General features: G+C 46.2%; 1 protein-coding gene across 12 annotated transcripts in view; it reads left to right on the forward strand.

Annotated features, from left to right (window-relative positions):
* Positions 1–757, forward strand: part of SLC12A3 (solute carrier family 12 member 3) — a 33923-nt gene extending 33166 nt beyond the window's left edge. For all 12 annotated transcript variants that reach the window (XM_017672984.3, XM_017672987.3, XM_073226960.1 and 9 more), the window contains one exon: positions 311–757. In XM_017672984.3, the coding sequence (XP_017528473.3) occupies positions 311–452 (142 nt within the window). In that variant the 3' untranslated portion in view covers positions 453–757. The remainder of the gene's footprint in view (positions 1–310) is intronic.
* The last annotated feature ends 14857 nt before the right edge of the window (positions 758–15614 follow it).

Genomic DNA, 15614 nt, shown 5'->3' on the forward strand with positions numbered 1-15614 from the left:
AGGGAGTCACTGTGGCTCTAGGGGTGTGAGCTAGGCTAAGGACAATAGCAAGGGAGATTATGGAGGCTGGTGGGGACCAGATCGCATGAGCCTTATAAGTGACAGCTTCATTTAGAAATGCTTTGTGGCCAAAGGTAAATTTGAGTCATGTTTTTTAGGAGAGCAGGAGGTTATTCTTAGGGTGGCTGGGAGGAAGGGGCTCTGAAGGGGTCAATGAATGGAGTTGCTATTCGGAAAGCAAACATGAGCTGGGCTGTATGGGGAAGGCCCTTTGGCAACTCCTCACCTGCCACTTCTTCCTGCCTTGCAGCACCTTGCCTGTCGGGAGGAAGGGGAAGTGCCCAAGCTCGCTGTACATGGCCTGGCTGGAGACGCTGTCCCAGGACCTCAGACCTCCAGTCATCCTGATCCGAGGAAACCAGGAAAATGTGCTCACCTTTTACTGCCAGTAACTCTAGGCTTAGCCATGCCTGCCCAACGCCGCAGGTGCATGGGATGGCCACCTGTCCGTGGGGACGAGACTCATGTCCTATTGTGCTTTAAGTGGCATCATCTGATGATCCTGTTGAAGAAGCTGGTAGATTTCCAAACTAGCTGGACTCAAACATCATTGAACATGGCCTCTGGGCTTTGTTTTTATAGGCTGGAGAAGGAGCAGATGGAGTTGTGTGGAAAATTCTCTGGCAGATCCATATTCCTTTTAAGTTTTCTTTTGATCTTGATTACAACAAATTAAGAGTTCAGTCTTTGATTTATATACAGATTGGAGTCAGAGTGTTGAGTGTGACTCTCAGCAGTTTCTAGAGACCTTCCCTAGGAGGGTTTCCTAACCATGCCTCCCTCCTCCCATAGTCAGGAGGAGGGGACCCCACCTGGGCCCTTACTGAGGAACAAATTTAACCACCTCTCCTACGCTTCACTTTCAATAATGCATCTTCAGTGTTTTGGTTGGTCCTTGGTAGCTAAGGGACTTTCAAACCCACAGGAGGAACTATGTTTTACATTGAGACTTGACACAAACACTCCAAAACTTACGTGTCACAAAACAATACTTACACTAACTATGGGTGACTGTAAGTCCGGGAAGAGGAAATCTCGGGGCAAAACACCTCTAAAAACTGAAATCAGTCAAAGGGAGAGATAAAGTTTAAAACCTGTTTATTGCTCACAAACTGCAGTCTCGGGCCGTCTTTCTCCTCTGCTCTGAAAGAAGCCAGCCAGCAAGCAAGCCAGCCCCCTCCCTTTAACCTCTCAGGTTCAGACATGCATGCGGTTGCCCAGGTAATTACCCACTGATATGGTGCACCCTGAGGAATGATGCAAATACACTAAAGCCGTACTTCTTTGCACTTCTGAATACCTGTTGATATGCAGATATACTAATGCCAGGCAAGATATTCTGGAAATGTTACCATTTTACCCACAGGCCACCCCTCCAGAAATCTCGCCTTACAATTTACTCGTGCCCCCTCTTCTGACCTATCTAATCACATACAATAGCAACAGCAATAAAATCTTGATAATCCTCAAGCCAGAGGATTCAGCCAATGCAGATTGAGTAAATGTACTTTACAGCACAATCTCTCACTAAGCACAAAATGTTTCTACACTTGTTTACTCATTCCTAACAACTATGCTAGACTGCTCACAAAACTTTTACCAAACATTAGACAAAGTCAAGCCTCTCTTTAAGCATTTTTTTCTTGACAACAGCAACACAATCATAATTCTCAAGCCAGAGGATTCAGCTAGGTTCAAAGTCCCATGCAGATTAAGTCCAAAGCTCGTCCATTCCAGCCATCACCGGGCAGCTGCAGCCAGGAGGCGCATCCAGGACACAAGGACTGTAGAAGCAAATAACCATGATTGCAGGGGGCCACCTTGCCGTTTTTCCAGGAATACACAGGGGGCCAGCTTCCAGGTCTTTACCCCAAGGTGCCAGAAGAGCCAGCTATCGCCAGTCCAAGTGTTGAAATGTCAAGGGCCACGTCCGTTTAACTCCTAATTGCTGCACCCATCCTTGCAATGCATGTCCAATAAAGTGGGTGCCTTGATTGCTCTCAATCACCAGCGACCGGCCATAGGCTGCAAAGAGACACTCTAGGCCCCTCTTGGTGGTTTGCTGATCTGCACAACATGCAGGACACTCCTTCCAGGCTTGGTAGATTTCTTCAAAGGTCAATAGCAAGCCCCATCGATGGGCCCACGTTGTCTTTTGCCCGCATACAACAAACACTGATGTAGCCATTGGGCCACATCAGAGGCAGGCTTTCCTTCTAGCCAGCGCACCTGGGCCAATGCATCTGCTTCACTATTCCCTGGGGATGCCAGAGGCAAAAGGTATATGGTAGGAGGTCACATGATATATGGTAGGTGTCTGTGCCACACCACTCCGTGGCCTTTGGGTCCAGTCTCTCACCCACCCCACGATGGGATAAGTGGTTATTACCTTGGTTGGAGCTTTTCCGGCGATGGGCTCCGTAGCCAACAAGGCATGGTACACAGCAGCCAGTTGCTTCTCTATTGGGGTGACCCGGACCCTCTGCTCCTTTCCATAGTTGTGACCAGGCTCCAGCCGGCAGCAGGAGCAGCAGCAGTTGCAGAAGCAGTAGCCTTAGGCTTGGGCCATGGGCCGGGGTTGGCACGGCCAGCAGCGGTGGTGGTGCCTCCATGACCACATGAGTGTAGACACATGTCCCTCGGCATGAGCGCCACTTCTCCCCATCATTTCTTGGGGCGGCCCTCTCAAAGGTCGCACCCTTTATAACAGATTTTGGGTTCAGAGGAACCTGGACTTACATGGTAGAGGAAATTCCAGGGCAAAATGCCTCTAAAAACCGAAATCAGTTAAAGGGAAAAATAAAGTTTAAAATCCATTTATTGCTCACAAACTGCAGTCCCGGGCCATTTTTCTCCTCTGCTCTGGAAGCCAGCAAGCAAGCAAGCCAGTCCCCTCCCCTTAACCTCTCAGGTTCAGACATGCACATGGTTGCCCAGGTAATTACCCATTGATATGGAGATGAACTCCACCGCTGAGGAAGGATGCAAATGCATTAAAGCCTACTTCTTTCCACCTCTGAACATCTGTTAATATGCAGATATACCAAAGCCAGGCAAGATATTCTGGCAGTGTTACAATTTTACTCACAATGTCCAAAGCTGGTGGTGAGGTTCCCTGAAAGGGCCTTTCAGCTCTAGACAGACCCACTCAACATAAAAATGAGTTGTTGGGAGATATGACCGGCTGGGCCTTCTTCCGGTAGCACTGGGATGGCTGCTAGAATGAGGACTCTTTGGGTCTGGTAGGCCCTCTACAAGCCCACTGAAATGCCCACTTACTATCAGAAGCAAAAATCTCTTTCTTAGGGTTAGGACCCCAAGGGCTTTAGGGTTTTTCAGGTCATCCCACTAGAGACCAAGGACTCTGGGCTTGAGTTTAAGTCCCCCTGTTGTTTTCCTGTATGGGGCCTGGCCAAGCTCATTAGAGAGGCTCTTCTGCCCCTCTGAGCCCAGAGAGGGGGCCTGCCTCTGAGCCACTCAGGGTACCTGAGACTAACTCCCAACTCCAGATAAGGGAATGTTCCCCTTTCTAGGGCTCCAGGGAAAACCATTTTCTGGCAAACAGGTGCTTCTTCTTCCGACCTCAGGGGGGTCCTGATCCAAGGACAGAGGATGCTCTGGCTTCAGGCAGTAAAAACAACAATTTTTACTGTGTTGGACACCGAATTTTCAGCAAGGATAATAGCTTTGTTTAAAAAAAAAAAAAGCTTTGAGTTAACATTGTCAAAAACAATGATATGAATAAAAAATATGTTCATTTAGTTAACAGAATTTATTTGTTTTGGAACACAATGCTTTTCAGCTCTGCTGAGTGTTTTGAAAAAGTTAACTGCATTGTTTTTTCAACCCTGGATTGAACTTCTCTCTGAGCGCCCACTGGTTCTGTAGGTCTTTTTGCCAGATTTCTATGTGAACATTTACAGGAGGTTTTTCTTCTTTTACATGTGTTTGCAGACTCACGGGGAACCCGTTTTCTTCAGTCCTTATAAACGTATCTCACTGTTTTCAATCTTGCCTCAAACCAAGAGGCAGAGAAGGTAAGTGGAAAGAGTCACAGCAAGGCCACCAAGAGACCTGGATATAAATTTCTTTTTCCCCCTCCCCAATACCAGCTGTGTGACCTTGGGTACTCCCATTAACCTCTCTGGGCCTCCATGTGTGAAATGAAAGAATTAGACCAGAACAGGTGTCTCTTGCCAGCTGGCCTGCTGATGACTGTGGTTTGACCGGTGCATGGTTGATCAAAGCTGTAGATCTGGGGGATGGGGTGGAGAACACATTCTTCAGTCACCCCCACCCTTGGCCCGTCACTTCCTACTGCCCTACTGTGTGATCAGTGGCTCTGAAGGCCCTCCACAACCTTCTTAGGCCTACTGGGCGGTGGGAAGGCAAGAGACTTCAACCCACAGTGTGTCTCTCTCTGCCTTAGGATGACAAAGAGCTCCACGTTAATGAAGTTCAGTGGCAGTTAGTTAATGAGGTTCAGTGGTAGTTTAGTATTTTCCCTGCAGTCCTCCCCTGCCTTGTTCATGGAGAACCTGCCCCACAGAGAGGTGCGTCATCAGGGCTGGGGCCCAGGCCCAGCCAGCAGCCACACGGGTGACTGTGGCAGGGAAGCCTCACTTATCTCCCCTGGGATATGCTGCCCAGTTAGCTCCCAATTTTCCCCTTGGCATTTCAACCTCCAGAGTTCATATCCTCCTTCAGTTTCTGCCCAGACTTGTGGCTTTGAAATAAGTACAATATGGCCCATTTTCCAATAGGCTTGCTGAGTTCCCAGGTAGAAAGCTGTGGGACTCATTATGAGGCCCACAGAGAGTGTGCATTTGGACCGGATTCTCTTTTAGATGCTTGCCTGGCCTCTACTGTGTGGCAGGGAGAGGCAAGTTTCAAAGGGGTGAGACTAGCTGGAATGTTCCAGAACCACCTGACTGGGGGGGCACCAAGCACATGCAAATCAGCCAGGTTTCGCTTGTGGCTATGCATAGCACAGGATATAATAAAAAAAAAAAAAACCAATGCTGTCAACGGCAGTTTACAGAAACAGAGCCCAGGGAAGCCCAGCCACTGCTTCACGGATAACTCCCCACTTGAAGTGAGGGTTAATGCTATGACCAAAAGCACAAGCCCCACGTAAGTGCCACTTTCTGAAAGGGAGCTGCACAAATTCTGTTTCTAAAAATACCACGCAGGTATTGCCTAGAGAAGAACCACCTGGCCGGGAGGCCAGATAGCACAATGTCACAGTAGCAAGAAGAACAAGTCGTTTTCATTCTGGCTGATAAGAGAGTTACAAATAAAATGCTCCAATGATGTGAAAGACAAAGTAAGCACAGGAGATCAAGGGAATTAGGATGGTCTCTGTAGAGAAAACAGTGTTTAGAATTGGTTTGAACAATTGGTGGGAGTCTATAGACTGAATCCGGAGCTGGAGCTGGAAGAAGGTATTCCAGATGGCAGGAATAGCTTGAGCAAGGACCAGAATAAGGAGAGCCCTGGGTATGTTTGGAGAACAAGATATAAACCAGTTTTCCCAGAATACAAGAGAAAGTAAAATTGAGAAAGTCATAAGGTGGAAGGCCCCAGCACAAGGCTGGGTTGCTCATGACTAATCCAGAGGAACTGGGAGCCACCGAAGGTGAAAGGGCAGATCTGAGCCCTCGGAAGCTTGCCTGAACAGGAGATGGAGGAGGCTGGAAGAGAAAAGGCAGGGCTCCCAGAGTGGAAGCTGTGCAGAATTGCAAAGGCTAGCCAAAGCCAACACGTCTCAACACTTTAAGAGTGGCAGAAGGCATGGAAAAGAAGGAAAAGATGGAAGAGAGGATGAAGAGATAGGGTCTCCCAACACTGGGAATTGCCTGGATGTATGTGTGGATGGAAATAGAGCCCCAGAAGTTGAGCCTGGGCAGCTATAAGAATGAAGAAGCCATGTAATAGGAAGGGCAGAGCACCAGGGTTTCTGCTGGAGGGAAAGAAAGTAAGTGGGTTTGGGTTTAGATACTTGAAGTGTGAAGACTGGTAAGAGTTGTGATCCTGGAGCTCAGGAAGAGCTCAGGGTGTTCACTGTTAGCCTAATGCTCTCTGAGGACAGATGCCATAAATAGATTTGGGAGTCACCCTTCTGTACGGGAATACCAAAGCCATAGCTTGGGTGAGATCACCAAGAGAGAAAGCACAGAGAATGGAGAGGCTGGAGGCCACACCTTAGGATGGGCAGTATTTAGGAGGTAGGAGAAAGAAGGGGCAGCCAGCAAAGCAGCCTGGAAATGAGCACTGGTGGGGCAGGAGGAAAATCCAGGTAACCAAGGGCCACAGAAGGCACCAGAAAAGGGGTCAAAGACGCACAGAGTAGACCATTGTGGCAGCTGTCTGCAGAGAAGCTGAAGGTGCTGAGAACACTGTTGAACTTGGGATTCTGGGTATCACAGGGAGTCTTGCAGAGAATAATTTGGTTAAGCGGTAACTCAGGGACCAGGGATTGAGGAATGATCTGTAAAGAGGAAAAGAAAGTAACAGACATGCTATAGACCTCATACTTCAGTAACCCAGCAGTGGAGAGAAAAATAAGGAAAATGAGGTGAGGAAAAATAAAGTGGAAACTTCAGGGAGAAGCAGACTCCAGGGAAGGTGTTCCGATTATTGTTATCTTAGGGGGGCATTCAGCCATGATAATGCTAGACCATGCTGCAGTAACAAATCACCCTCTCAATGGTAGAGGCTTACATGGCAATAGATTTCTCTTTGACAGGTATTCCTGTGCTGGTTAGGCATCTCTTCAGGGCCCTTCTTCTCCACATCAAGACTCAGTGATCAAAACTACTCCCATTTGGTGAGGTCGCCATGTCAGCCAGCAGCTTCCAACTCACGGAGGAAAGGAAAAAAGAGCTGGAGGGTCATGCGCTGGCTTTCAAATGCTTCAGCTCAGAAGTGGTGATTACTTCCACTCAAAACACATTAGCCAAAAAGTCACATGGCACCTAACTGCAAGAATGCCAGAGAACTGTGGGGGAACATATGAATATTCATTGAACAATAAATGTATGGGAGTGAGTAATAGAGGCCTGGGGGTATTTATATCTCAGAGGGGAAAGATTTATGATGCAAGGAAGAGAATAATTGATAAAGAGGTAGTCAGTCAACAGAATGGTGGTCAACAAAATGTGGGGGAAATTTTGCCAAGGGTAGGAAAGGCGTAGTTGATGTCTGCTAGCCCAAGGGAGCAAAACTCTCCCATGTGACTTTCCCTGACAGGGCTCCTGAGCACCAGGTCAGAAAAAAAATGTACAGAATGCAGGTGACATGCAGGTGATGAAGCAAGAAGGATGGAAGGCCAAGGCAGGAAGGGTTCAAAACTAGGTAGAAATAGCTGGCCGTGAGCTCCAGGTATATGGAGAAGTCAGAAGTGAGCTGCAAGGGTTGAGACTTGAGGGACTGGTAGCATGAGAAGAAAAAGGATGATCGGTGGGAGAGAGGGAGACAGAGAAGAACACCGGGTTGTCTGTGGCCAGTATGTGGGCATTTCACAGTTTGAGATTCTGTAGGAGGTAAACATTTTTGGACAAAATCTAGGGTGTTCCCTAGATTTTTGACTTAGAGCTCTATGAAGGTGGGAATTGGGATGAAGCTTCTAGTTATTGGAAGGTAGGAAGACCTAGGAGTCTCGGGGGAAGGGCTGGGGCAGCTAGAGGGTATTCAGGGCAGTGGCTGTTACCAACTTTCTTGGGGGTATTTCAGTATCTTAACTGCTGAAATGGCTGAATGAGTGCCTGTCAACCCTGACGTGGGGACCACATCTGACTCATCTTTGCACCTCATCACCCAGCCCAGGGCTTCACACAGAGTAGATACTCAATAAATGGCTGTCCAATGAATGGATTAATGATGAGGGGATGAGTTATACACTGTGGGCAACGGAGCAGAGCAGAGACAAGATCAAGGCAAGTGGAGCTGGGTGAGCATGAGCTGGAGGCTGGAATCGTTAGGATGGGCAAGGGATGCAAAGAAAGCCTTGCAGCCAGTTGTGAAAGGTGCTGAGATCTTGAGAGAGAGCCCCAGAGGTCAGGAGATTGTATCTGCAGCCACAGGAGCTTTCAGGTCAGAAAAGGCTGTTAAGATGCACACGAGCCTAGAAGCAGCCACGGGGAGAAGGAGAAAGAATTGCCTTCAGTGGGAGATGTTCATGGGTCTCATCTGGTAGAAAGGCAGGGCCAGTTAATGTGAGGGGTTTGGAGAATTAGGACAAGGTACTGAGGGAGAGGGGTCAGAGATGTTCTTAAAGAGCCAGACCCAGACGGGAATTCCTGCAGACCTGCATGATTGATGTGGGCCTAGGGTGGAAAAGGTTGGCCGCCGGTTCTGAAATCAGAGGGTTGGAGGGATGAGAAGTGTTACATAGGCTGGTAAAGACAAGAGGAAAAGCCCAGAGTAGAATAGGAGGGCTGAGCAAGCAGGGTTAAACTCCTGAGGGAGATTAAAAAGTCCCACCACTTGAACAAGAATATTGCTATAAGCTATTTCTGTAGTCTTACCCTTCTTTGCCTAACTGCTAGGTCTAGTCTGAAACCAGCTTGGAGAAGCTGGGGGTTTTGCTAGGAAAAAAAGAAAGAAACTATCACACAATAGAAATTCCACTTTGAGTACATGAAAGATTCTGGGTTCCTAAAAAGGTACTATAAAAAAAATACATAAATATTTTCTTCTTTTCTTTTCTCTTTAAAGTAAAATGCTGGGCTGGAATCAGAATATTTAGAAGAGGGCTGGACAGGCAGCTGTGACGGGGAAATGTGGGCCTCTGAGGTTACCTGGGGCCTCAGCAGTCAGCCGTGGACCTGCCCGGGAGGCAGGCCTGGAAGGCAGGGCCTACCTATGTCATGTTTAGAGTGGAACCCAGGCAGCCAGGGAGAGCCCAACACCTGGAGCTGGCTGTGCCCTCCATCTAGAGCCAAGTCAGGCATTTACTCTGTGAGAGAGAGAATTCAATCCGGCAGACACCAACCACTCACCGACCCCATCCAGAATCTAAGCCCCTTTTGCAGGTAATTGGGAGGGTATGGGTGTATAGTGGTGGTTATTTTATCTGGATTCCTCCCTCCATTGGAGGAAAGGCTGGGACATAGCATTCAACAGAACAGAGGAAACCAAGGAGAGTTCTCTTTTTTTGGTATAACATAAAATTCACCATTTTACCTATTTTAAAGTGTGTATAATTCAGGGACATTTAGTACATTCACATTGTCATGTGACCATCACCACTATCTACCCCCAAATATTTTCATCATCCCCAAAAGGCAATCCTGGACCCACTAAACAATTACTTCCCACCAACCCCTGGCAACCACTAATTGGCTTTCTGTCTCTATGATCTGCCTATTCTGGACATTTCATATAAATAGTATCAGATAATATGTAGCCTGTTGTGCTTGCCTTCCTTGACTTACCATAGTGTTTTCAAGGGTCTTGAATGTTGCAGCATGGATGAGCGCTTCATTCCTTTTTTATGGCTGAGTAGTATTCCATTTTGTTTATCCATTTATCAGTCAATTTCACCTTCTGGCTGCAATGAATATTCATGGACAAGATTTTGTTCATACTCTTGTTTTCAGTTCTTTTGGATATATACCTTGGAGTGGAATTGCTAGGTCATACGATAATTCTGTTTAACCTATTGAATAAATGAACTGTTGGTACATTTTTAAACTTTGCAGTTAACTATCAGGCCCATTATTGGCTCCAATTGTCAGTCTTGAATGGCCATACCCCTTGGTGCCTCATATTCAAGAGGCACTTGGGGTTCTCAAAAACCAGCTCAGTTTTAATTTTCTTTGATTAAAAAAAAATGCACGTAACAAGCCCTTTAAAGAGATAGGCAGCAGGGTCAGGAAATAACTGGAGAGTGGGTGGGAACTGCAGCCTGAGATGCTTCCTTCCTTAATCAGTCAAAACCACTTCCCCATCATTGTCCACAGTGTACAGGAGAATTTACCTCGGGAGCTCAGGCTCGGTGTGCACATGGCAACTGCCGTGGGATGGATTTCCTGAGTACCGAACAGGATGTGTCCATTTCCTGGGCTACAGAAGATGGGTCTGGTGTGGCCAAACTAGGACTCCAGAATGACCATAAAAGGCAAGGCTTCTGGTTGGAGCCTGAGTTAGGGGATTGCTAGAAACCAAATAAAAACAAGACTGCCAATAATAAAGTTCAGAAGTTCAGCATGGTCTAAACACCAGATTGTTTAAAATAAAACCTACACACTGTCAGTGACCTTTTTTGCCAGTAGGGGTTTTGCAGAGGCCCCTTGCAAACCCTCATGACTGACAATAACATAAAACAGGTCTTGGCTCCTTCTCCCCTTTTCCCTGTCTCTGAATTTACAAATGAATTAGGTCACAGCAGAGACATAGTATGACAGAAGCCCTACTACAATTGAGTTATAAAAATGCCAAGGTCCTTTCATTTCCTTATTTCCAGAAGTCTCATTAAAGAATATGGATTTCCCTCCAGTTCACACTTCTTTCCCAGATTTTCTTGAATTTGTATCTTTGAGAGGCACAAGAGAATATGTATTGTATGACGTCATTTATATGACCTTCTGGAACAGGCATAACCTAACTGGGGTGACAGGAAGCAGATCAGTGAGCATGGGGGCAGGAGTGATGGGGGCCAGTGAAGACAGTGGGCTGACCGGGGTGGGGCTCCAGAGAACTTTCTGGAGTAATGGGAATGTCTTGTACTTTGATAGGAGTATGTATGGGTTACACAGGCAAATACTTAGGACCTGTGTATTTTACTGTATATAAATTATTCCTCGTTACCAGTTAATTAAAAAATAACACCTTTTAAAGTGTTAATAGCTCTGTGACCTTGTGCAGGAAAATAAACTCCCTGTGCTTCAGTTTCTCCAGCTGTGAGTTGGAAATAACAATAGCATTCTGCTTCATAAAGCAGCTGTTAGGAGTGAATAAGCCAAGTCATGCAAAGGTCCTTGAACCTGTGCATCTGGCACATGGTAAGCGCCCACTGTGTCGGCCATTATCTCCATTCATGAACCAGCCTTCATCACCAAGCCCTTTTCCCTCCTGTTTTACTTCTACAATGTCTTTTCTTCCCTTGGTTTTTCCACATTTCCTTTTTGGTCAATCCTAATGCAGATCTACATTTTCTTCAGTGAACCAGTTGGTCGTTTGGCACCAAGTTTCTCCCCCTCAAATCTAGCCCCTGGAATATTGCGGAATTCACTGATTCTGAACATGTTCCTTCTACTGCTGAAAAACCTTCCATTGCCCACAAAATTGGCCCAAACTCTCAAGGGTGACCATGTCAAGTTTCTCCTGAGCTGGTCCCAAGAATTCTTTCTTGTCTTACCTTTTGCTGACATCATTATTATTTAAACTAAACCCTATACTTACTATCACACTTGAACAGTGGTTTCCAAACCTGGCCCTTGAACCAGTATCTACTTGGATGCATCAGGCCCCATTCAGTAGGCCTGAAATGGGATACAGGCACCCATGTTTTTTTTTTACATGTTTAGTTGAAGTATAATGTATATGCAGAGAAATGTACAAATCTTAAGTGTACAGCTTGATCCATTTTGATGAATGCCTGTGCTTGTGTGACCCACACCATATCCAGATAGAACATTTCACCACACCAGAAATTCCCTTCATGGTATGTTGGTAAAAATTTAACAACTGATTCCCTGGCAGGGAAAGCTCTGCTTTCTAGTATTAGCTGATCTCTATGGTATAAATTTTCCCATCATGGCCAATTTCAAGCTATCTATGTGATGTCACTGAGCAGAGTTGGGAGGAGAGGCTCACAGAGGCTTCTTGTGAACCAGTACCCGCTGACTTCAGCACACCACTGCCACACCCCTTCTGGGTCATCTCTGCCACCCCCATCCCCAGGCAGCCATCTATCTGTTTTCTGCCACCATTGCTTAATTTTGCGTATTCTTGAGTTTCATATGAGGGGAATCATATAAAATGTACTTTCTTAGTTTGGTTCTTCCACTCGGTGTGTTTTTGAGATTCATTCATGTTGTTGCATGGATCAGCAGTTCATTCCTTTTCTATTACTGAGTACTACTCCGTGGTATGGCTGGCCTAGAGTTTGTCTCTGGGCCAGTCTCCTGGACTGTTCCCACAGTTTGTGCTATTATGTGTATAGGTGCCATGAACATTCTTGTACAAGACCTTCACTTCTTTTGGGCAAAACCCTAAGAGTGAAATGGTTGGGTTATAGGATAGGTGTGTGTTTAATTTTCTCAGAAACTGCCAGACCCATGTACCATCTTACACTTCTATCAGTCATGTATGAGAGTTCCAACTGCTCCATATCTTCACCAAGACTTGGTGTTGTAGGAATCTTCACTTTAAAAAGGAGTTCCTTGAGTGATTCTGTTTCACAGACAGGGTTGGGGAACCACTGGACTGGACTTGTGGCAGTTCCCTAAATATAAATGGCTAACATTTACTGAGCATTTGAGTGTCTGGTTCTGTCCCAGGACCTTTAGCAATGTTAGAATATTTAAACGTCACCACAACCCTATGAAACAGATACTATGTTATTCTTCCTACTTTATTGATGAGGAAAATTAGGTACAGAGAAGTTAAGTAACTTGCCTAAGGTCACACAGCTCATAAATGGCAGAAGCTTTGAAACAGGTGATTTAAAATTCTCAATCATAATATAAGTTGGTCACGGAGACAGTAGTACAGCATGGAGAATATAGTGAATGATTCTGTAACATCTTCCTGTGTCGACAGATAGTGACTGCACTAGTGGAGGTGAGGATTTTATAATATGGGTAATTTGTAATATCTTCCTGTGTCGACAGATAGTAACTGCACTAGTGGAGGTGAGGATTTTATAATATGGGTAATTTGAACCACTGCGTTGTATACTTGAAACCAATATAAGATTGTATATCAACGATACTACAATTTAAAAAAAATCAAGAAAACAGGTGGTTTGACTCTGGGTTTGTAAGTATAATCCCTGACCTATACTTGCCCATATAAATTCTCCATACAGATACCCTATTGGGCTTAGTCAGTAATTGCTGCCCTTATTATTTTTATTTAAATCCCACCCAACTTTCAAAGTCTAGCTCAAATTCCACCTCTTCCATCAAGTTTTCTCTGACTCCCCCTCTTGACTCTTTGTAATCCTTCTGTAATCATAAATCCTACAGAAAGTGTGCGACTTTTGGATTGTCTTTCATTTCTGTATTTTTGTACTGTCTTATCACCTCTATTTGCAAGGTCACTGAGAGCAGAGTCACTTCATGTTTATCTCTCTATTTGTTTGTTGACTTGAAATTTTTTCCAAATATGCTATAGGAATCACCAAAATCCTTCAAAAGGAGCTATTTTGTTAGGAGATAACTCAGGAGAGAATCCCCAAAACTGGATGTGTTTTTCCTAGGAAAAAAAACCACACCCCTTTACTCTCTTACTACTGAGCAGAAAGGGACATGTTGCATTAAAGCCCTGGTGCTCATCCCTGCAGATTACAGGAAACCATGCTATGTGATATTTCTTTCTCAGGATTATACTTAAACCCCCCAAATAAAGCTGTTATCTCCTACCTGGCTGCCTCTCTAAGGCTGTGCTTTTATCTGGCTTGGTCCCATTGGTCAGTTTCTAGCAAGCTGTAAGACTGCCAGATAATAAGCAGTCATTTTCTTCCACCCTGGTGTATGAAAAGCAGGACCAGCTACATAATTTGCGGGAACCAGTGAGAAATGAAAATTCAAAGCTTCTTGTTCAAAATTTCTTAAGAATTTCCAGATGGTAACAGCAGAGCATTAAACCAAGAGTGGGCCCATGTGTGACTGCCTAGATCCCACACCCACGAAGCCAGCCCTGATGAAAAGGAGCAGAGCCTCCTCGGCAGATGAAAGCCAATCACGGAAAGCTGAGCAAGGGGACAGTTTATCTCTAAAGCCCTCCATCTCCCTTAATAAAAAGACTGCTGAAAAAGAAACAACCCAGTGTTTTGTATTACATTAAAGCCCACTGTTAGGGATTGAATTATAACCTCCAGAAAGATGTTGAAGTCCTAACCCCCCAGTACCTAGGAAAGTGACTTCATTTGGAAATGGGGTCTTTGCAGATGGTCAAGTTGAGGTCATTAGGATGGACCATAATCCAATATGACTGGTGTAAATCCAGGGAGAGGAAATCCTGGGGCAAAATACCTCTAAAAACAAAAATCAGTCAAAGGGAGAAATAAAGTCCAAAACCTGTTTATTGCTTACAAACTGCATTCCAGCGCCGGCTCTGTCCCCTGCTCCAGAAGAAGCAAACAAGCCCCTCCCCTTAACCTCTCAGGTTCGGACATGCCCTTGGTTGCCCAGGTAATTACCCATTGACATGGAGATGAACTCTCCACCCCTGAGGATATGCAAATGTACTGAAGCCAGTTGAAATATTTCTGGACAATTTTACCCACGCTGGTGACCTCATTAAAAGGGGGAAAATCAGGACACAGAGACACACATGGATAGAAGGAAAAATGTGAAGGTTCTCACACAGGGAGTGTCATGTGACCATGAAGGCAGAGATGGGGTGAAGCAACCGAACGCGAAGAAATGGCGAAGATTGCCAGCAAACACCCAGAAGCTAGGAGAAAGGCATGGGCCAGGTCTCCCTCGCAGCCCTCTGAAGGAGCCAACCCTGCTCAACCCTTGATCTCAACCTCAAGCCACTAGAGCTGTGGGACAATAAACTGTGTTGTTTACACCAACCGGTTTGTAGTACTACACCCACCAACCAGACCAGGCTCCTCCTGGTACCCTCCTCCCGTTGCCAAGCTCACAACACACCTGGAAAAAACAGATGTCTCAACAGGACTGGGACAAGGATAGGGCCAGCACAATGTCAGTTTTGTTTTTCAAGACAGAGGGGAGAAAGTGTCCACCTCAGAGGGGCCTTGTGGTCACATTTTGGAAAACTGAGAACGCTGTCCTCGTCACAGCCCCAATTTAAAGGGAGCATGGATTAGTATCTTCCAAAGTGAGGACCTTCTTGAGCATCACCCAGCATAAGCCGGACTGTGGACTGCTTGCTGTTGATTAAGGGGTATGTTCCACACCTGAGGCGTAACGTTCAAGTCTGAGGCCATAGATGAATTTGGTCATAGCAAATCGGATGCTTCCATCCTCGGGCCTAGGAAGAGTCAGCCTTGCTGCTTCCTTGCCCTTCCAAGGCGTCTTGGGGGCGCCCTTCCGGGCGGGCTGGCAAACGGAGTCCGCCCAGCCTCTGTTTGAGCCGAGGCCGGGTTAGGCGTGGGGATGCCTCCCCTGTGCGACAGACGTGGGCCTGGGGAGGGGAAGAGAAAAGGGAAGTGGGGCTCAGCGCCTAAGGTCAAAAAGGGCGGGGGTGCTGCTTTGTGAGGAAACCATTTGCAGAGGCCATCAAACCGGGAGCGGGCTTCGCTGGCCCTTGCTAAGCCGCCTTGAGTAACCCGAGCTAAGGAGCTATCCCGTTTCTTCCTCCCTGGGTGGTTCGCAGCGCACCCAAACATGGCCACCGAGCCGGGCTCCAGG

The sequence above is a fragment of the Manis javanica genome, chromosome 17 (assembly GCF_040802235.1).
Source record: "Manis javanica isolate MJ-LG chromosome 17, MJ_LKY, whole genome shotgun sequence".
Classification (NCBI taxonomy): domain Eukaryota; kingdom Metazoa; phylum Chordata; class Mammalia; order Pholidota; family Manidae; genus Manis; species Manis javanica.